We start from the raw sequence: 23,468 nt of genomic DNA, 5'->3' as shown, positions 1-23,468 counted from the left end.
ACAGAGCTCAGGCCCTAAATTCAAGCCCCAGGTAAAAAAGAAAAAAACAAAACAAAACCAAAAACACCCTCAGCATCTTAAAAATATAAAGCACCTTCCGTAACAGCAGGAAATAAATAACCTTAAAAAAAAAAAGAAAAAGAAAGAAAAGGAAACAACCAAAACAAAATATGAATTGAAATGTAAGCAGAGGGGTTGGAAGCTTGGCTCAGTTGGTAAAGCACCAACCAGCCAAACAGCAAAGCTTCAGGTAGAGTCCTGGTCTTACAACAAAAAATAAAAACAAAGAAATGTATGCAGAGTAAATGAATACAACAGATTGCTATGAATAACTGACAAATATAGCAGGCTGAAAAACAATACAGACATATTTGAACTATCAATACTAAGAGCCCTGGTTTTAAATGATATTTATAGAATAGTGAATAAAAAAACACAAAATATATTTTCTATAAGCTCACAAGTCATATTTACAAAACTATACCACATTCTGAACTACAAAACATACCTTACTACTTACCAGAATAGAGTTCACAAAGGAACTACATACAAAACAAGAGAATGATAGTTGAAAAACTCAAAATACATATGAGTTGGACATACATCTATATCATATATGGTTAAAGAAAAAAACTACAGAAATGAAAAATATCAAAGCATAAACCAAATCTTCCATGTTGTGTGCTTGTGATTGAGAATCAAAAGCAAGGAAAATTGACTTTAAAGGATAAACAGGTTTATTATTTCCTAGCAGACTTATGGAAATTTTTCTATTTCTAAACCTACTACTATAATGTACAAATGTTGTTCAGCATAATTAAACAAAATGTTGCTGCTTTGACAGGAAAGAGGTGAAAGTATCATATTTGGCTGTATCTAGTATTAAGTGCAAGTTGAATTTTTTTTCTTGAAATCTGATTTTCTTTCCTCCAGATAGTTCACTGCTAATGATGACAAAAGATGGTAACCATACTTACATATATGTATATTTTTCTTCTTAGAAATGTATTCTTATTCATTTTATGAATTAAAATTTATAAAATATAAAAAATAAGACACTGTGACCAAAATAAAAATGAAAATATATCTTCTACAGCAAAAGTAGTCCAAAGGGGATTAGAGAACTAAATAGATACCTTATTACAAAAGGGATAAAAATCAATCATCTTAATTTCCACACAAGGGAAACTAGAAACAATATCAAAATGAGAAGACAAAAATGAAAGCAGAAATCATTAAAATTGAAAACAGGAGATCAAGAACATCCACAAAATAAAACTTTCTCAAAGCGATCAATGAAATTGAGAAACTTCTAGCTATGCTAATGCAAAAAGAACAAAAACAAACTGTAATGACAAATGAAAAAAGAGGAATCACTACTGATTCAACAGACACTGAAATAACACAAAAGAAGATCATGAACATGCTTGAAATTTGGTAACTTTGATAAAATGGGATAACTTTCTAAAAATACAATCAATCAAAATTTATACAAATGGTAATAAAAAAAGAAGTGAACTCATTACCTGACTTATGAAACTGAAACCCCTCTGTACATCACCATTATAATAACAAAAGTAAAAATAAAATTTATACAAGATCACCTGAATGAGATGATCATTTCCAGCAAATAAGTTAAATCAATTCCTAACTTTCCAAAACAGAAAGTGACAAGCTCTGATGGATTCACTGATAAATTCTACCTAATATTTAAGAAATTTATCATGTCAGTTCACTAAATCTGCCAGAAAACAGAAGCTGAAGGAATAATTCTCTGCAACCTCTTCAGAAAACAGGATCAAAGGAATACTTTAAAACTAATTTTATGAGTCTAACATTACCTAGCAAAGCCATCACACATTTCTAAAGCAATAAAGGTAATCCATACCAACAGAAAAAGGAAGAAAAATCCTATAACTTTACTAAATGCAAAAAAGCATTAAAAATACCCAGTCATAATAAAAATTCTCTGCAAACTACTAAAAGAATGTCTTCAATGTAATAAAAAGAAAATCTCAGAAAGTTCTGCAGATAGCAAGCAACAGTTTCCTGATGTAAAGAAACTAGAATTGGAAGGGAATACCAAAATCGAGAGACACAGGGTAAAAAAAGACAAACTACAAAAGCAATACTTACAAATTGTTTGGTGAAAATGAACTGAACTGAACAACTCATTGGGGGGGGAGGGAAAGGGAGAGGGGGGAGAGGGGAATGAGGGAGGAGGTAACAAACAGTACAAGAAATGTATCCAATGCCTAATGTATGAAACTGTAACCTCTCTGTAATTCAGTTTGATAATAAAACATATATTAAAAAAAAAAGAAACTAGATACTTTCCTTCTAAGATTTGGACAATGCAAAGGAGGTCCTGTCACTACTATTCAAAATGTTACTGGAACTCCTAACTAATCCAGTAAGAAAATAAAAATAAAAAGCACACAGATATACTGTAGAATAGAATATAAGATTAGCAATCAAATTCCTTTTACTTTCCAACTAAAAATTTAAATTAAAATAGTACCACATACAAGGAAAACTATAAAAACCTAATTAAAGAAATCAAAGTAAACCTAAGTAAACAGGAATTTAATTTACTATGAACAGAGTGAATGTTGTTAAACTATTGATATGTATCTTTGATATACATGTTCAATGTGACCCAATTTAAAAAATCCCAGAAAATAAGATATTTTGTGCATATCATCAACTAATTTTAAACTTTATCAAAAAAGCAAAGATGACTCAGAAGAGCCTACATAATACGAGGGAAAAGTCAAAGGATAGTTTAGAAACTGTCCACTTTTATTACTACTGTAATCAAGTGTGTGTTACTGGTGAAAGACTGGAGAAACCAATGGAACACTGAGAGTTCAGAAACCCACACAAATAGTTAACTGGACTTTCACAAAGAAAGGAAAACCCAATGGAGAAAAAACTGTTTTCAACAAATAGGCTAGAATACAAAAAAAAAATAAGTCCTTATACTTTCACAAAACTAACTGAAAATGGTTGACCGAATTCAATGTGAAATGTAAAATGTTTCCTGAAAATAATAAAGGAATAAAATCAGGAGACATTGACATTGGTGCTGAACCTTATTAAAACTGAGGAGCTCAGTTCTACAACTGGCAAAGTTACAAAATCTGATTACAGATTAGTATCCAAAATATACAAAAAGCTCTTAAGCTCTTACAGCAATATTAAGAAAACAATTTAGAGCTGAGTGCTGGTGGCTCACACCTATAATCCTAGCTACTCAGGCGGCTGAGATCTGGGGTCACAGTTTGAAGCCAGGCTGGGCAGGAAGTTCTGAGACTCTTACCCCTTCAGTTAATCACCAAAAAATTGACAAAAACTGTGGCTCAAGTGGCAGAGTGCCAGCCCTGAGCAAAAAAGCCAAGAGACCATACCCTGGCAGTGATTCAAGTCCAGTATTACTACAAGAAAGAAAAAGAACCTTCAGTTTAAAAAAAATCAGAGCTAAACAATCACCTCATCAAATAATCAAATAAGGTGACAAAAGAGTATATTAAAAGATGTTCAAAATATGAGACACCAGTAGATCATCTCTATAATCCTAGCTACTCAGGGAGTTGATATCTGAGGATCATGATTCAGTTGGCCAGAGCAGACAAATCCTAGATATTCTAATCTCAATTAGCTAGCAAAAAGCTAGAACTGGAGGTATAGCCCAAGCAGGAGAATGTCGCTGTGAGGGAAAAAGCTATGAGTGGAGGGCATGAGAGGAACCCCCAGTACCAGCACCAAAAAAGAAAAGAAAGAAAAATGATATGAATGCCATTAAATGCCATTTGAGAACTGCACAATAAAAAGTAAAACACGGAGATCATCTGATATGTTATAATAGCTAGAATCCAAAACAATGACAAATAGTATATTCATTCAGAAAAACTTAAAACAGAATCTCTTCTGGCTACTCTACCATTTAAGACCTGAGTAGCTGGGACTAAAGGTAACTTCCACTACATACAGGTAATAGCTTTGCAACTATCAAAATATGTAAGAAAGTTGTCTTTCAATAGGTGAATGTATGAAACTATGGTAGAGGCATACAATGGAATATTATTCAGGGCTAAAAATACATATAAGCTATCAAGCTATGAAATGACATGGAGGAACTTTACTTATTGCTTAGTAAAAGCAGCCAACTAAAAGAGGCTAAATACTTTATGACTTCAACTTCATAGATTACAGAAAAGGCCAAACTACAGCAATAGTGAAAACACCAGTGACTGTCAAATGTTCAAGTAAAAAGAAGAGCACAGAACATCTGTTAAGGGCAGTGAAACCAGTCTGCATGACACCATAATGGTGGTTATTGTCAGCTGTGAAAACACATGTAATGTAAAACACAAAAACTAAACCCTATTGTCAACTATGGACTTGTGTTGAGAATAATGTTTCACTATCAACTATAACAAACATATACTAAAGCAAGACTTAATAACAGGGGAAACAGGGTTAATAGGCCTTTTATAAATGATATAGATGTAAGGTTTGAGAGAAAGGAAACTGGCCACATGTTTCAGGCAGAAAGGAGTTTATTGGGAGGAAAGGAAACTGCCAGCCCTGAGGAAACAAAGGAGAAGGAAGAAGGGAAAAAGAGAGAAAGAGAGAGCAGAGACTCGTGTTGACCTGGGTTATATAGAAAAAGGTGGGAGGTTATCAGCCAGCTGGATTGGATGTGACCTCAGAGAAGTGGGTGACAACTGCTTCCAGGTGTGTCAGTTACCTAGGTAACTCAGGTACTGGGTCCACACTTAAACAGGTGGGGGGCATCTGCCTGGAGCCCTCCCAGGGGTGGACCTTATAGTAGATTTAGCTTTTTTCCCACAAATATTGTTGTAAGTATATATAGATATTCTTTCTACATCTAATATGCTATAGACATTACTACATGAACATATAATTTCACCACATGATCATGAGAAGCTGAGGTACTTTAAATTGATTTTACCTTGTCTTTCAAAGTCTAGTGTTTTTAACTTTGAACCTATGGGAAGCAGCTGAGACAGTTTAAACATTTATAGCTTTGAGTGTCTACCTAAAAAAAAATACAAAAAAACAACAAAATATCTTAAAGAGATAAACATAATGATGCACTTAAAGTTTTAGTCAAAACCCAAATCAGTAGGTAGAATGAAACTGTAAAGATTAGGTTGTAATTAATCCTGGAGACCAAAATACAGACAAATACACACACACAAAAAAATCAATGAAACAAAGATTGTTTTCAGATGGATAAACCCAGAACCAAATATACTGTAAGAAACAAAAGACCCAAGTTAATGAAATCAGATATTTAAGAGGGATATTACAACAGAAAGCAACGATGTACAGGGGATCATTGAGTAATATTCTAAAAATATATATGTATATTTTCAATAAGCTAGAAAATCTAGAAGTTTATAATTTCTAGATGCCTAAGACTTACCAATTTGAACCAGGAAGATAAATACAACCAAAATATATCATTAACAAGCCACAAGATTGAAACAGTAATTTTTTACTCCCAACAGGGGCTGGGCATAGTGTCTCATACCTGTCATCCCATAGTATTATGTCTGCTTAGGAAAAAAGTTACAAAGAGCCTATCTCAAAAAAAAGAGAGAGAGAGAGAGACAAGCCAGTCATGGTAGTCAAGTCTGTAATGCCAAGTAGTTAGAAGGTACAGAAAATGCCTATGACTAAAATCCCTCATGATCAAAGTCATGAAGAAAAAAAAGACTAGATGGACCATGCCTCAGCTAAGGCTACACCTAACAGATCAATAGCCAGCATTATACTAAATTGGGAGAAAAACTGAAAGCATTTCCTCTAAAATCTGGAACAACTCAAAAGTGTCCGCTTTCTGTACTCTTATTCAAATAGTGTTTGAAATAGCATCTAGAGCAATAAGGTAAGAGAAGGATATCCAAAAAAGAAAAATTACAAACTATCCCTACTGCCAGAAAAGACAATCTGTACTCAAGTACTCGTTTTCAAACTTAAATCAAAACTAAACAAATGTAAAAATTTATTCAGGTTCCAGATACAGACTGAGCAGTCTGGGCATGGTCTCAAGTAGGAAGCCAGTGTGGGCAAAACAGCCACATCCTGCTTTATTTTTTTAAATCCACTTTTTGTTCACACTAAAGTTCAAGCGCTAAAGTGAGTAATGTTACAATCATTGAGAAGGAATGTGTTGCAATGCTACAAATCTTTGAACAAAATCGCAAACAAAATAGAATTACTGCACAAAATTCTTACCAAGATGATTAAAAAGACAATGAAGAAAAAAAAATCTATTCAGCCAGTACATTTTTGTAAAGGATAGAGTGTGCAAATTGAAAGTTTGATTATTACACTTATTGGGGTTAGCAAAACTGAAACATAAAATTGTTAGCTCTGTAATATACTGCTATGGAAATATGATAGATGGGCTAAAGAAAAATCTGGCATAATCTAGGAATACTGAAGATTAACATGTAAGATAGAAAAATAAGTGTTTGTGTATATTAGAATACAAGTGTATGAACAGTCATAGTGGAGTTGTGTGTTACAATACATGTTTACAAATATTCATGGTGGTACTGTTCATAATTGCTAAAAACTGAACACTACTAAAGTATCCTTCAATAGTAGACTAAATTGTGATTCTGCCCTAAAAATACTATGCTATATTACAGACATTATTACATGACAATGATGACATATGAAACACAACTAAATATATTAACATGGCAGGACTGCAGAAACAGTAAAAAAAATATATATAGTGATACATAATATAATCTATACACAGAAAAAATAGACACAGTTAAGAGCACTAGCAGTGCTGACAGGACTGACAGTTGAAAGATTCCAGAAAGAAAAGCAGTAAATAATAACCACAAAAATCAGAACACTGTTGCAATGATGAACAACTAATGACGGTTATTCTCAAGTGTTACTAATATCCTAGTCTTCAGACTGAATATTGTTAACAGAGTTCACTTTATATTTATTCATAAAGCTAGGTTCTACCTCTTTTGTACAGGTATCCATATATTAAGTTTCCATATAGTAAGTACCTTACAACAAAAAGATTTAAATACTGTATTAAGGTAATACACTTGGCTTCCAAAGAAAGAAAAATTTAAACCAGAGGAGTTTACTGTGTACGAGAAAGTGTGGAAGCATTAAGACTACAATGCATAAATAGTATCCATCGCTAAAACTTGCAGCAAGTAAAGCACACAAAAATAGTAACTGTAATTGATAGGGTACCCTAATAACCCACATGACATTTTAAATAACATTTAAAGAACTCAATAAACATAAAATGTTTTATGGTTAGGTTAAAAAAACCTTTAGCTATGTTTCTTTAAAGTACAAAAGATAGCTGAAAGCTTGTAATGCTGTTAAGACTGTTCATAATGAATGTGAAAATGCCACTTCATATAAAAAAAAAGAAACTGGGAAGGGTAAACAAATACAGTCACGGTATTCAATACAAACTATGTAAAAAATAAACTATGTGGACTGGAAGGGGAAAATGAAGGAAAGGGTGACATAGTCCAAAAAGAATTGTAGTCAATACCTGATTTATGGTAACTCCTCTGTACAACATCTTAATAACACTAAAATTATATTAAAAATACTCGTGGTTTTTGTTTTTTTTACCTACCCTAGAGGAAAATACACCAGATGATGTCCCTTTCCTCTTTATCAACCCTAAAATTCAGTATTAAGGACGCTGTGATCCAGTGTTGGTGCGGAGGCAACAACGCGGGATGTGGAGGGAAATTTTACTGAAGCCCTCCCGGCCCAGCTTCTACAGAATAACTGTGAAGGATAACTGTAACGGAGGGATGCAAAACACAACCCAATAAGCAAAGCAACCCAAGCACCCGGCCTTCCATCACCCCGACAGAAGGATTATCAGGAGGGGAGGAAGAAGTCATTGGATAGCTGCTGAGACTTCCTAGACCCCATTTATCTGTAAACAGGCCCATCACCCACAGCCCCCTGCACAGCCTCCTCCCCAGCCTTCGCCGCGCTCCCCCGGGGCTGCGTCCACCAGTCCTCGGGGTCTCCGCACAGAGGAGCCCACCAACTGCTTTCGGCCTCCCAGGCCTAGACGAGCCTGCCCCTTTCCCCCTAGCATGATTGTAAATCCTCCCGCTTTCTATTCGATTTCAGAGTAAGGCCAGCCTAATCCATATTTCTTCTTACAGAAAACCTGCTTTTACCGGAGCAAACCCGGGGTCCAACGACTTCAAAAAACCGCTTCACAACTCTCTCGCGCGCTCCCTCTCTTGCTCCCTCAATTTTTTTCTCTCTCTTCAGCTTCACCTGCAGGGGCCAAAGGGTGCACAGCGGCTCCCGACAGGCCCCTCGCGCACGCGCCGCAGCTCACACTCCGCCTCCCTCCAGCACAACCACGTGACCTCTAAGCGCCTCCGTCCACGCCCACTTCCGTTTCTCCACTTTCCTTTAGGAGGGAAGTGGGCGCTGGGGGTGTTAAAGAGTAGCGACTTCCTCCCCCTCCCCGCCCCCGCCCCTCTACCCCCTGCTACAATGTCTTCCGGGTCGCGGGTGCCTCGAAGCCTTCTGGGAAAACATCTCATTTCCTCCCCTCCCCCTCCTCTTGCCTTCAACCAACCAGCCTCCCGTCAGAGCGGGACATGCGCAGTGAGTGCCTCCCGTCTCTTCTACCCGAGCCCCCCTCCCCCCCTAGCAGAGAGACCCCAGCAGCAGCAGCAGCTGATGATGAAGAGAGAGGCAGTGGCAGAGGGGGGGCACCTTTTATTTCTATTTTTAAAGGGACAGGACACTAATTTTACCCCACATCAACCTTGAATTGAGGGGGGTGGGGGGAAGGCGGCTGAGTTCCTTCCCCCACCCTCCAGTTCGGAGCCCTGAGAGGGGGATTGAGCCTGAGAGAGGAGAAGGAGTTTCTTCTTCTTCGAAAACCCCCATCCACGACTCCTACCCCCTCACCCCTCCACTCGCCTCCTTCCCGAGCCCCCTCCACCCTTCTCTTTGCCCGAGAGAGGAGGGGAGAAAGAGACCAAAAGCCTCTTAGCAACACAGACCCTTTGCTGCTGCTGCTGCTGTTGCTACTGCTGCTGCTGTTGCTGCTGCTGCTGCTACTGCTGCTGCTGTTGCTACTGCTGCTTGGCCCTGGCTGGAGACATCTCACTACACCCAGGAGCAGCCACTTCCCCAGCTCTCCTCCTCCTCCTTCGCATCCTCCTTCTCCACTCCCCCCCTTTATTACCCTTTGTGTCATCCTCCACAGCTCCAGGGAAGGCACTCAAAAGTGGGGGGCAGGAAAGGTAAGTGTGTCTGTGGGGGCTTCATTGCCTTCCTTTGGCTCTGACTTTCACTCCGGGGCAACAGTAGCACCAAACCTCATACGCAGTGGAGCTCGGGGGTGAGGAGGGGGTGGTGCTGACGGTGGGGGGGGGGGGTGAATGAAGGAGGGGTTGGAGTGAGGAGGGATGTGTGAGCTGGAGTGTCCATCCTGTCAGGGGAGGAAGGGCACTTTTATTTTTATTTGCTGTTGTCAAAAGTGGGTTCTTTCCTCCAGCAAACATCTGATTGTGCCTTGCTCCAGTGGGGGAGAATACAAAAACAACCCCCTCCTTTCTCCAACGAGGCGCCAGGGAAAGAGACAGAAAAGAGGCACACTTTCGAGATGTCACTTAAAATTTTTCATTTGGAGAGCTTTTAATTTTTTTTCCCTTTCCCCTCTTTCCTCAAGAATAGCCCTACTGCATTTGTTTCTGAGTGGGAAAATGTCGGGATCTGGCTTGTATTGGAACTGCTTTTTCATTTGTAGACCTGAGCGTTTTCCCCTTTTTTGCTACTGTGTGGTTTGGATGTGGACTTTAGGGTTGGAAGACTTGCCTGGTTTTTGCGTTAGGAATTTAATATCATCATTTTTCGTTTTGTCTGAACTGCATGGCAGATTTCAAATTTTTAATTGATAGAGGCCTTTGGTTAAGTTCTTACTGGGGTGATTGCTTTTATGCTAATTATTTGTTTCAAGTATCAGTTTATAAAGTTCAAAACTGAAAATGCTTAAAGTTTAAATGTTGGTATCGTCTTTTCCCACATACATTCTTTATGTTTATTTTCCACAAAATGAGAAGATGAACTATTTCATAATTAACTGGGTATTTTTCTAATCTTTGTAACTTGTCTGAACAAGTAATCCCCACTGAAAACTTTATGTTGTTCTGGCTTCATGGAAGGCCAAACCTTTCCATCAATAGTTTGCTGGATTGGTACCACTTTCAGTTTTAAATGAATTATTTATTTACTGTTGTAAATTGAGATGAGTTTTTCATCTTTCAGGGTACTAAAACAAATTGCTCACTGTGTAAAAGGGGACTGATTTCTATAATATGTTTTCATGAGTCAAAGACATCATGAAGTTATAATGTATCCATTGTACTTAGGTACAAATGGAAAGGTAAGCCAGCTTTAGGTTTATAGAAAAACAATTGTGATGAAAACTATTTTATCTTTTTTGCATGGCATGCTCTTACTGAATAGCTTTCAATCAGTGCTGTATTTTATTTCACAAAATCTAGAAAGCATATTTCTAATGTAGGCTTTTTACTTAGGGCTTACTTTGGGAAGTGATATTCTGTTTTATATTTACATTTATCCCTTTCCTTGCAGATAAATCTGCACATTTTTTTTCTCTCCCTCCTCATTACATTTCTCTCCTCTTTCTTCCCAGCCTCCCTTCTTCCTTCTCTCTTTTTCTTTCATACAAGCACCTTTTTTCCTCAAGGATTAAAAACTGCGTAGTGTTTCTTATCCCATAATTTATGTCAGTAAAAATATTTTTCTGTAAAGTAGCTATATTTTGATCAGCCTGGTAATATGAATGCTGCAATTTGGTAACTAGAAAGGATCAGAAATACTGAAATCATAGAAAGATATTTGAAGTAAATATAAAGATATGTTATTAATATCTTAGTTTCTTTATGACAAAGTTAAGACAAAATATTCTCATCTTTTAATGACTGAAAGCATTATATATGTAGAAATTTGTTCTTGAAAATTTTAAACATTGTGTTAAAAAGCAAAGATTCATACATAGGGGGGAAGAACAACCTGCATAGTAAATAATATGTTCATAATGCTCTCATTCCTCTTATACATTTGAGTAGATTCTTAAATTTCTCTGAAATGTAACGGTGCACATAATCAGAAATCTGTACCAAGTTTAAGGTTTTCTCTTACTATCAATAATACTATTGTAGGTTCAACCTAAGATTTTCTGCCCTCACATTAAAACCTCAGCAACCATATTGTAAGAAATAGAAAGTAGAACTTCGTAAAGAAATTAATTTTAAGTAAGCAAATTGTATAGGTAATTGGAGTAGTAGTTGCCCAGTTGGCAGCTGAGTTAAAATTTATAGTCTTGAGTTTAATGCCTTTACTTTGTGTTTTCCTTTGGAAGCATTCCTTGCCATACCACCCCCCCAGGTAACCCTTTATGATTGGAAGATTCCAGACTTTTTCTTATTCAGACAATGATTTATGCTTTAAAACCTTTTATTGTATTTTTATTATGGCTTATTTTTTAAAATATAAGAATGATTGATATTTTGGGATGGTAATTTTTCAGCTAGAAGCTATCTCGGAAGCATTCTTCATTTTCATTTTCTTTTCTTAGGTTGGCTGTGTACTACTTGAGCCAAGCCTACATTACCAGATTTTTCCTGGTTAATTGGAGATAGCAGGTTTTCAGAGTCTTATGCAAACTGTGATGCTCAAATCTCTGCCTTCTGAGTAGCTAGGATTAATAGTCACTGACCCTGGTATTCTTTCGTCATTTTCCATATTGTGGAAATTCAGAGAGCTGAGGAGCTTGCCCCAGGTTCCACGGTCTGTGAGTAGGCAACTCAGGAACTGTAGAATTCAAGTGCCCTAATACTTACGATGCTATATTACCTCATTGCCTTTTGTCAGAAATGAAACTATCAGGCTCAATTCTGTAGATAGCACTAACGTCTTATAAGGAGCCATGTCATTTCCAACAACATGAAAGATACATAGCCGTACAGTTAGCATTTTTTCTGTTTGTAAATTCAATAAATTGTTAATATTTTAAACAAATACTAATTTCACTCGTGAGTTAGAATTATTACTACTTTGAGAATTATTTCAGCTTTCTTTAATACTTTTCTCCCCCTGAGGCTGCAGTTAATCAGTAAATGTATTTCTTAATCTTGTTTTGAGGACCCATATTTATGAAAAATTAGAGAATTCATGTTTTGCTTTAATGGTTTGCTGGTGAGTCTTGTCTTAATGACCTAGTTATGGACAAAAGTGTTTGCTTGTTAAAACTTATGTCCCTCATTTTCAGCATATTTGGTGCACAGTAGGACCTACTGATGATTTGTCTTAATCTATATTAGTTGTAGAATTAAACATGCTTGAATTTCTTTACTGGAAAAATATGAAATTACTCTTCTCGCTTTCCTTTTCCCCTTGTTTCCTGCTATAATTTCATGGTAGTCATGCCATAAAAATTACTTTCTTGGGAATTTTTTCTTTATCTGTACTGTGACTTACCAATCCTAATTAATAACCAAATTACTTGTAACCATATAGTACTCATAATAAGCAAAAACCTACTTTCTAATCCTTATACAGGATGAAACAATACAAACATGATTCCTTTTGAATAAGCAATGATGAAAAACTACATAAAAACATACTTGTTTAGGATGCACAGATTTCATTTTGTTGACTAAATGGTTCATTAGTTTGTAGGAATGATTGGGCTGCTTTTGCCAGTTCTATAAAGCAACTGTTACTTAGGTGGCATGTTTCCCTGACTTTGTCTTTTTGGTCCTTACCCAGACAATTACCAACTTTCCAGTTTTCTATGGATATGAAGATTTACTTCTAGTCATCAGTGGGATCCCATGAAGTCAGCCAGAAAGCCTATATGCAACTTATGTATCTCTGTAACCTTGTCTCAATTTCAATTGTATGTGCACAGCAGATTGTATTTAGCATCTATGAAGCATCTTCTGTCAGGCATTGTATTAGGCATATGAAAAGCAAGCATGGCCCCTGCAATTTAATGTGAAGAGAATTAAATCCAATTTAATTGTGTTCCACAAGTGTATATCTTTATTTTGGCTCACCTAAATAAATTTTACATCACCAAAATGGATACTCTTAGGTGGAAAAGTACATGCTTAGCAAGGATATTGTTGTATTCTGTTAAAATAGTAAAATAGTAAGAATAATTTTCCACTAATACTGTATAGAAATTTCTTGTCTGTGTATAGTTTGCTCACATTAGACAGTGAAGTTAGGCTGAATTTATCATTTTTTATTTGAAGATAACCAACACTGTTCATCAAATTTTTTCTAAAAGAAAAAAATCCAGACTCAGCAAACTTAGTTATTTTTCTCAAATGCAACACTTCTTTCTCTGCATCTCATACAAAAGAGTGTCTTTTCCAGTCTATTGGGAGGTATTGTCCATTTTCATTTAGACTCTGGATATTTTTAAGCACATTTTAGCAAATCTAATGCCGTGATTTAGTTGGAACTGGTGTATACTTTTGAGGAGTTGTGGGGATTTTATTATATCTACTAGATATATTATTTCAAGACTTCAGACAAAACGTAGAAGTTTTAGTTATAAAACTTGCAGAGTTTAATCTTAAATAATATTTCTTCTGTAGTTCTAGTTAAATAACTTGGAAGTTTTTAATATTGGTACTTAAGAACAAAGAACCATATCTTATATTTGTAAATTTTTTTTTGTAAAAATTTTTATACATAATTTAAAAATACTAGAGAAAAAAGTACCATTCACTGCACTCTCCTCAATATGTATATTTTAGAAGAATGGTTCATGATTGAAAAAAGAGATAATGCTTCTGCTGGCTTGTACAATGACTGGAGAAGGTAAATAGATTCCTGAGTGGTGAATTTTGATCTCTTTCACGTTCATTCTTAAAGTCTGTTTTAGTGGGTTATAAAAGACACCATGTATTACAAATGTGCCACTCTGTGGTGCATTTTGATTTCATTCTTTCTTTATGATAGTCCTGTGATCTTTGCATTATTGTCCCCATATTACAAGTGAGGAAAGCTACATTGTACCATTATACAGTAGCAAAATACTCTATCATATTAGGTTTACTACACTTGCTAATTCAAAATAATTACTGTAATGTACTCCAGAAAGCATTAGTAAAATTAAGTCCCTGGTAGCTGGGTGGTGATGAAAATGTTCTTGATACTGTACCAAGATGAAGCTAAAAGCAAACAAACTTCAGTCACTTTTTCTAAGAAACAAATGTATACCAGTATGCAACTTAAAATAAAATATACATAAAACTAAACTTCTTTTTATATGGTAAAAGTCACTTTCTTTTTAATATGTTGGCAGTACTTGGAATTGAACTCAGTTTCTTCTACTTGTTTAGATAAGACATTTAGCATTTGTGCCATGTTTCCAATTGTTTTCAGGATTTTGGTTTGTTAGATGGAGTCTCATACTTTTGCCTGAGCTGGCTTAAAAATAGGTTCCTCCTACATGGCGTTACACTTAGTATTTTGTTACATTAAGTTGGAGATTCCAACCATTTGTGATACAACATATACTTCTGTAACGTTTTTATTTAAGTATATTTGTAGTGGAACAACTCTAATCAAAGTGGAATTTGTATTTTCTAGTACTGTGTTGTTGTATCTGTATTACCTTTCAGACTCTTATACGTTTTTCATAGGTATGTTATGAATAGAAGATTAACTTTATGTGCTCTTTACTACTTCCTAGGATTGAAAATGTTTTTAGTATATGAATGGACTTATAGTAGTACTGCTGTGTGAACTGTGGGCACCCTGACACTTAAGCCACACCTGCAACTTTTTTGGCCTCTTTAGAGTCTTGACTTTTTTTTTTTTTTGGTTTTTGGTTTTCCATTCCTTAGGCTTGAACTCAGGGTCCAACACTGTTCTTGAGCTTTTGTGCTCAAGGCTAGTGTTCGACCACTTGAACCACAGGTATACATTCAGATTTTGGGGGCAGTTAATTGGAGATAAAGAATCTCACAGACTTTCCTATCTCAGGCTGACTTCAAATCATGATCATCAGATTTCAGCCTCCTAAGTAGCTAGGATTTATAGACATGAAGACCACTGCCTGGCCATGGTATTTTTTTCTTTCTGGACCAAGCCTAGACTGAGATTCACCACCTTTGGACTCCACATAGCTTGTGCACATAGGTACATGCTTTGCCTTGCTTTGTGCTAGAATGGGCCTCACTTTTTGTCTGGACTGGTCTTTAACTGCAAACCTCATGATCTCTAGTTCCCCTGTAGGTAGGAGTACAGGTATGTGACAACAGGACCAGCTAAGAATACAAAACTTTTGATTTCTCTAGACGTCTGAAATGTATTATGGATTTAAAAGTTAGTTATCTAAAACACTTTTGATTCAGCTGGCCAGAGTTGATTTTTGTATGGTTTGCTTTTACAAATAAAAGCAGTTAAAATAGTTTTTGTTTTATTAATCAGGTGCTCTGATACCCAGCATAAGTAAAAGCCCATTCATGCTTCATGCACGTATTGGTTACCTTCCTGTGAGCATTATGCCAGTACATTTAGAGCCTGTATAGTTTATAAAGTTTCAAATGATAAAGAAATATACAAATGATATATTATAGTTCAGAAGGAGGGATTATGCTATTTTTGAATGATATTTTTGGCCTATGGAAGCAGACTAATCAGGTTAAAATAAGTCACAAACAATTTTCTCTGGTATATTAAAACTAACTCAATGACAAGTAAAGCAGAATTATATCATGTCTTGAAGGTGGAATAACACTGTAAGTATTCAAAGGAAAAAAGTGATATGTTCACAGATTTAACATAAACTAAGATTTGTCTTTTTCTAACTGTAAAATCTTTATTAACTGGTGCTTGCAATTTGTTGACTTAAAAAAAATCAAGTTGTAAACTTTTATTACAAATTAAAAATGGAGTTCTTAAAAATCTCAACTTGACCAGATATGAAACAATTTAAAAACCTTTCAAGGCATATTGAGAAAAACCAGGATTTAAAAAAAAAATACAACACACACTTGCCATTCCCAAAAAGAGAAATCTTTAGAAAAATTTTTTTTTAAAAAAACCCATGCTGCATAGATAATGCAAATAGTTATAGTTGTCTGGTCAACGGGCAAAAGGCAAGCACTTAAGGTCTTCACCTCCAATCTTTTTTAATGTAGTTGGGCCTAATTGAAAAGTGACTCTTGAATGATATTGAATATAATGTAAAGCTTATACTTCAAACTTGGATGTAACAAATTGTGGTTGAACCCATATTTTAGTTGACATATGTAACCTTTTCTTAAAGAAATCTGTACTATTAACTAGATTGTTTGAATATATTGTTTTACAAGACTAATATCAGTTAAGTAAATTAATTGCTAACCTTGAAATGGTGAAAATTTTTGTACATTGGTGCCTTACAAGTTCTTATGCTAATCAAAGAAGATTTCATTAATGACCAAATTTTTGGGGTTTTTTTTTTGCTAGTGTTACACTTACATTTTTACCTGGTCTTACTTTCTGTTAAGACTGAATGTCTATATCTTAGAAGTTAGAAATAAATATAAAATTATTTCCTGATTGGGTGCTAAATTATATTTAAGTTAATCATTGGGTTGCAGCTATTTTTTATACTCCAGAGCAGAAATGTTCACTAATCTGTTGACCAGTCTTTGTACTCTCAATATTGTTAGTTCCTTAAAAGAGTGATCAGACTGTACTGATGTGGAAAGAAATTATTCTACGTTCAAAAAGGAAAACTATTTTCTTTTTAGACAGCCTCCTTTATGGGGATATACTTATCTAATAAAAGAACTCTTTTTGTTAGGAGAAAGGGACATTTGTTTATGTGAAAAATTGTAAAATGTGAAAAGTTTAAAGTTTATCTTTAATAAATATTAAATGACAAAATGTTTATTAATTCAAATACATATTCCTATAATGACAAATTTAAAGGCTCTTAAACATAAAAATATAAAATAATTTTTCTTCTTTCACTTTTATCACTGGAGTTTCTGCCTAATGATTTCTAGGCCATTTTAGACACTGTAATCTAGTTAAAGGTTTGTTTATGCTTCCCATCTCTGTTTTGCTGATGGTATTAGAATGCAGGCCAAAGCCAGACAGCTAACTGTTTATAACATTCAAACTTCAATTAAAGCTACAGTGTTCATTTTGTATCAGAAAGTTCATACCAACTAGGAACATCACTAATACTATAATGGTAGTGATTTTTTGTAGACATTGGCTTTCCCAAATCTTACCACCCCTTAAGACTATATATTTTTTTTTAATTTAGGAGGTATTAACATTTAACTCTTTATAGAAATGAAAAGCAGAACTTATTTTTTAGTATAGTATTTTCATTTCAACAATTTTTGGTTGTAATAAGGACCAACAGTTAATCTTATTGCTTACTTAAATGGTCTAGTTTGTATTCTCAAATTAATATAATCTTTTGTAGATGTTACTTTGCTTTTTAGTTGGCTTGAGTCCCTTTTCCATTTCGAAGAACATAGCGTTATGTTGCATATTATAAAGTAAAACTAGTAGTCATGTTACTTCAGTGTTCTTATGTATAGGAACAGAATGTGAAACCTAAGTAAGACAGAATTTCACTTAATTTTATATCTCTTCTGTTGTTTGTGATTTCTTTGTTTCATGTATATTGGTAAAGTTTGATTTACTTTTTAATTAGCTATTAACATTTCTTTGAAAACATTTTTTTGCTGCTTTTCTGTTTTTATACAGTTTACCTAACTAGTCAATAAGTGACTTAAAAATGTGTTTTTTTTTTAATCTACCAGGCATACTTGAAATATGCATTGCTTTCTTATTCATAAAGCTAACTTTTTAAGTCCTAGGGTTTGAACTCAGGACCTTACCCTCTACTACTTGAGCCATGTTTTCAACCCTTTTATCTTCAAGCTTTATCACCTAAGATCTTATTTTTGCCTAGACTGACACTGACCTTGAAATTTGATCTTCCCCTATCTCCAGTGTAAACAGGATTATAGACATGTACCACCATGCCTGTTCCCTTACTCTTTTCTTTAAATATAAGTTTTTATTGAAACCTAACTTTATGACATATAAATAACATACTTTTGAAGAAACGTGAATAATCATAATTGAATGAGTTTCTGGTAAATGTTAACTTAAATATTACAATGACAAGGTCTACCTGAAAGTAACAATCTCTTTACTTTAGAATGATGTAGCAGTAGAAAATTAGGAACTAATACTAGTGTTATCTGAAGATAAAAACTGAAAACAACCATTAAAATTGGATTTGTAGATTGACATAGATTCTAAGATGAATTATGTTGAGGAACAAATCAAATAATCTGCACAGTATGTCCCCAGGTATCTAAAAAATAAGTGCAATGTATGAGAATATATGTTTGCATAGATATATAATTCACACTTTGTACTGTATATTCTATAAATGCATAAAGTTTATTCCATAAATATATAAATATATCAAGGAAAGATCTGAAAGATATGTGCCAAGTTGTATCTTTTATGTACAGAAAATATATATCTGGGATGCATACAGGAATGATGCATATGTTTCACCATTACTTCAGTTTTAAAAATAAGCTTATATTCTGACAGCAGTTTTGTGATGAAAAATTATATTTGCATATTAAAGGAATGAGAAAAATGACCTAGGAAAATTACAGCTCTAGAAAAATAATATGAAGATAGTCCTTGAATATCTTGAGGTCAATATAGTATTTGCTAAAACTCATCATAGCTAGGTACAAAATAGGATCTATCAGAATGATCACATTTTAGAGAGAAAAACCTAGTTGTTGAAGAACAATGGACGTAATCTATCTTGATTTTTAAATATTCTGTGTCTTTCTGAAAAATGATGTGTGTATGTTGGATTCCAAGGGTGATAAAGACATCAGTTACAAAATTGTGAAATCTATTTCAGCCTGAAATAAAATAGAGTACATGGGAAGAAGATAAAACATTCTTGTAAGGTGGTATAGGTTATTATATGCTTATTCAAAACACCTATGGGCATAGTCAGAGATTCTACATTGTTTCCTGTAGTTGAACTGGTTTGATAGAGCACAAAGGTAAAGGAAAAAAAAAGTTTGAAGCTACTTATGCTTTAGATAAGTCAAACATGTACATTTTAAAAGTAGTTTAGAAATCTTTGTAAATATCAGGCTAAACTGTAAATATGCTTAATAAAAATAGCTGTTAGAATTCTGTACAGTTAAATCACAGTATGCTTTTGGAGAGGATATTAATTAGACTGTGCTTAAAGTAGAAATACCAAGTGACTGGTATAAGAGGTTAATTCAAGTAATGACAAAAGATGAGGAAATTGAGAAGCATATTTTTAGTAGTTTGAAAACTAAAGTTAAAATAGAGAATAATATGGTAAATTAGGGAGGTGATTAGAAGCAATATATGTTTATTTATTTTCTAAAGTTTTATTTCCCAGAATGTAGGTCACAAAAAAATGAGGGAAAAATAACTTGCTGAAAGATTATGAGTAGAAAATCCATTGAGCCTGATCTAGTATTGTGATTGGGAATGAATCACTCTAGTTAAAATATGAAAATATTGGGCAAAAATACCAAGACATTTTTTTCTTTCACAATTAAAGTTTATACCCAGAATGGTTCCTGAGTGAAGTTATGATTAGTATATAACTAAAACTATGTATTTAATGTATAAACAAATACTAAAAATAGTAAAAGGATATTAATGATTTTACTATTTGCTTTATAAATTTTGTTTGCATCTAATTTGTTTCCAAATAGCCCTATCATGTAAATTATCATGACATCTTACCATTACTACCAGTAATTGAAGCCTTAGTTTTTTCAGGAAAAAAAAAAAGATTTAAGGAGAAAGTAAACAAATTCAAACAGCTATCCCACATATGGCTCTATATCTTGTTTTCATCAAGAGAGGAGTAATTAAAATATATACATACATATGTATGCATATATATGTATATATGTAGCTGTCTTTGACACAGGGTTTCTACTCTCTCGTCATCATTGTTGTTATTATTATTTTACCAAGTGTTTGTGTATCTTCAGCAAATGTATGTTGGTACCTATTATGTGCTCACTGTGAGCAAAATAAGGCGTTTGTCTTGGTCTTCTGGTCTTATACCTTACAGATACAGAAGGATATTTATAAAATAATCATACAAATAAATGTAAAATTGGAACTTTTTAGTTACTGGGGAGAATTATCTGATCCTTCTAGAAAGAATTTAGCCAATTAGTGGTATCAAGGGAAATCTTTTTTAAGGAAGTCTTTAGTTATCATCTTACAGAGTAAGAGTTAGTTTGATCAAGATAGTGAAAAGAATTTCCTGAAAAGAAGGAACATTCTGTATGAAAATCCTGATGCAAGAGGGATCATAGTACCTTACATTAAACTGAGGTTGACAAGACAGATGTTAAGAGCAAGAGAGGCTGCATGATGACAGATGATTCCTGGTAGATAGGTAGGAACCAAGTTGCAGGAAACTGTAGGCACCATTTTCCAGTATTTTTAGGGTTAATATTTAAAAAAGGCTGATATTATTTATAATGAACATGAAATCTTAAGTGATAGAAAGGCTGTGTTACATGTAATTAGTTTTACTTATACTTAAAATTTATAATCCTCTTGCCCATTGAATCATGGCTACAACTGCAGATCTTATAAAACCTTTTTAACATATAACATTTGAAAATCCTGAAGGTAAAATAATATTTTAAATATAACCAGGCAGAGGTTGAGAAAGAAAAAGAAAGGGATTGAAAAAACTGGTTGATGTTGACCAAAATATGCATATTGTGTGGGGGAAAAACCTGCTTCAAGTGTGTTGGTCTGGTGTAGGGTAGATGGTAACAAAGGATGATAGGAAACATAGTCAATATTGAACAACTTGGGAAGATGCTGTCTAGATCCTAGATAAAGATAAACACAATCTAATGACCAGTGTAAATGAAGAGTAAAGAAGAAGAAAAACACACCATTCATTTGTCTGCTATGTAATTATGTCAGTTGTAAATATAAAGATTTTATAAATTATTTTAGGTAGCAGTAGGATAAATATCATTACAAAACAATGGTGGTATAAAGGTCAACATTATTTTTAATCATATTCTAAACAATTAGTATAGTCAGAAGTGCTTTTATTTGGCAGCCTGTGGCTCATACCTGTAATCCTATCAACTCAGGAAGGAGATTGAGGATCATGGTATGAAGTCAGGCAGATAAGAGACTCTTATCTCCAATTAATTACCGAAAAGAAGAAAAAAGCCAGAAGAACTGTGGCTCAAGTACTAGAGCCGTACCCTTGAGCTTTTTGCTCATAAATGCCCTGAGTTCAAGCCTGATGACTATTACCAAAATTAAATAATTTTTAGTTACTCGTTTGTATTACCTAGTTCAAGCCATAATGTTAGCTTACAATACAATGGTATATATTATTTGGAGTTTTTAAATGATTGGCTTGAAGATAGGTTGTTTTGCCTTATTTTTTATTGAACTTATAATGTTGATAGTTATCATGTTGATAGTTACATTTTAAGCCTCTTTTGACCCTAGCTTCTCTCTGTATTAAGTAAATTACAATCTGGTAACCTGAAGTTTAAGAATATTATAAAAATAATCAATTGATCAAGTCAGCTTTGTTAAAAACAAACATGAAAATGTATTGGGAGAGAGAGAGGAAATATACCCAAACATGCATTGAATAGACAGGAAATCAGATGCTGTTGAATTCTTTTAGTGAATCACTGTGAAGATCCAACATATATCAGGAACTCTTTAACTTAACTTTCTGACATTTCTCAAATATGGCAGACCATGCTTTTAAAAACATTTCAATGTCTCAATAAAACTACACAAGTAAAGAGCTTATTTATTTCTTATAGAGCATTCTGAGAGACTATAACTTGCATTGATTCTGTTTTACGAACTAACAGACAACTGAAAATTCATTTATCATCACTATTTGAAAACCTTATTAGTTTGTTTGAAAAGAAAGTTTACCGAATTTAATAATGCTATGGAGTCAGTGTACCTTTAAATAGAAATAAATTATTCAGGAATAGGTGTTATCTTTCTGTTTTATAGCATGTTACTGTCTTTCTATCAGAATACATCCAAGGGGCTCTAGTTCTGTGATAAATACCCTCTATGCCTTTTGATTCTTTTATTAAACAAGGTTCAAAATACATAGTTATAATTAAAGAATGGTATACAGGATTTTTTTGTGGTTGTATTTTTTCTTTTTTTTTTTTTGCCAGTCCTGGGGCTTGGACTCAGGGCCTGAGCAATTCCCTGGCTTCTTTTTGCTCAAGGCTAGCACTCTGCCACTTGAGCCACAGCGCCACTTCTGTCCATTTTCTCTATATGTGGTGCTGGGGAATTGAACTCATACCGCACTCTTGCCACTAGGCCATATTCCCAATCCCAGTGTGGTTGTATTTTTTAAGGAGTATCAATAGCCGTTCTTCTAAAACACTTCACTTGCGCCATTACTATGCTCAGCATTATATAAATGTCATCATATTTAGTTCTAACAATCAGAGAAAATATTCCAAGGAACACATTTCAGGAAATAGTTTTCATATTATTTTACTGTTTATAAGTACTGTTCTGAAAACTTGTGTAAAGAATGTAAAAGTAAGATAAATGTCTCATATCATTTCCTCATAACATTGGGGGAAAGTCATGAAGTTCAATCTTAAAGTTAAATTCTGATCTATCAGAATAATACGTAAGTATATTTTCTTGTCTTAAATTCCATATATTAAATGAGTAGTAAAGGAAAAATGTTAAAAGCATGAACTGTAGAGCTAAACTGTTTTTATTCAAATCCCTACACTGTCACTAGATATATACTGTTCTTGCCTAAGTCTCATTAATAAAAAGAGACCAAAATACTGTTCCTACCCCAAAGTTATTTAAAGTTTTATAAATGACTTCAAAAATTCCTGATGTATCTAAAATAGAAGTGATAATTGTTATAACACTTTATGCATTTTCTGTATATTAGTTGTAAAAAAAGAAAATAGTGTGTTTTAGTCTTATTTTGTGTTTTTTATTTGGTAGAATAAAACAGTTAGTTTGATTTACAATTCTTTGAAAAGTATATGAAAATTTTACATTGAAATTTATTTTAGTCAGTTTTTTTATTGTCACTATTATTAATTTAATACTATTGTTAAGGGAAATGTGGGAAAATGCTCTGTATTGTTTGTAATATTAGAACTAGGGCAGAGAAAAGGAATATCAAAATCAAAAGACAAAGGATAAAAAGACAAATGACTCCAAAAGCAATACTTACAAAACCATTTGGTGTAAACCAACTGAACAACTTATAGGGGGAGAGA

The 23,468-nt window shown here is 34.0% G+C and overlaps 2 protein-coding genes across 13 annotated transcripts in view; one reads left to right on the top strand and one right to left on the bottom strand.

Moving 5' to 3' along the window:
* The window catches only part of Orc4 (origin recognition complex subunit 4), a 64,850-nt gene that overhangs the window by 40,755 nt on the left and 627 nt on the right, over nt 1-23,468 (bottom strand). Inside the window, exons 1-2 of one of the 7 annotated variants that reach the window (XM_048345516.1) lie at nt 8,218-8,425; nt 7,666-7,813 (exon numbers count right to left, since the gene is read on the bottom strand). Coding sequence is in view for 1 of the 7 variants with exons in the window: in XM_048345513.1 (XP_048201470.1) it covers nt 4,979-5,045 (67 nt within the window). In the remaining 6 variants the exon portion in view is untranslated. Of the gene's footprint in view, nt 1-4,978; nt 5,172-7,665; nt 7,817-8,217; nt 8,426-9,265; nt 9,410-23,468 lie in introns of those variants that run through there. The other 6 variants (XM_048345517.1, XM_048345518.1, XM_048345514.1 and 3 more) reach the window with 6 other exon arrangements.
* Nucleotides 8,532-23,468, top strand: part of Mbd5 (methyl-CpG binding domain protein 5) — a 352,039-nt gene continuing 337,102 nt past the window's right edge. For 4 of the 6 annotated variants that reach the window (XM_048345509.1, XM_048345504.1, XM_048345507.1 and 1 more), the window contains exon 1: nt 8,532-9,323. The gene's annotated coding sequence lies outside the window, so the exon portion shown is untranslated. The remainder of the gene's footprint in view (nt 9,324-23,468) is intronic. The other 2 variants (XM_048345506.1, XM_048345505.1) reach the window with 1 other exon arrangement.

The sequence above is a fragment of the Perognathus longimembris genome, chromosome 4 (assembly GCF_023159225.1).
Source record: "Perognathus longimembris pacificus isolate PPM17 chromosome 4, ASM2315922v1, whole genome shotgun sequence".
NCBI lineage: Eukaryota > Metazoa > Chordata > Mammalia > Rodentia > Heteromyidae > Perognathus > Perognathus longimembris.
The sequence above is the reverse complement of the archived record's forward strand: the minus strand, read 5'-3'. Positions and strand labels throughout refer to the sequence as shown.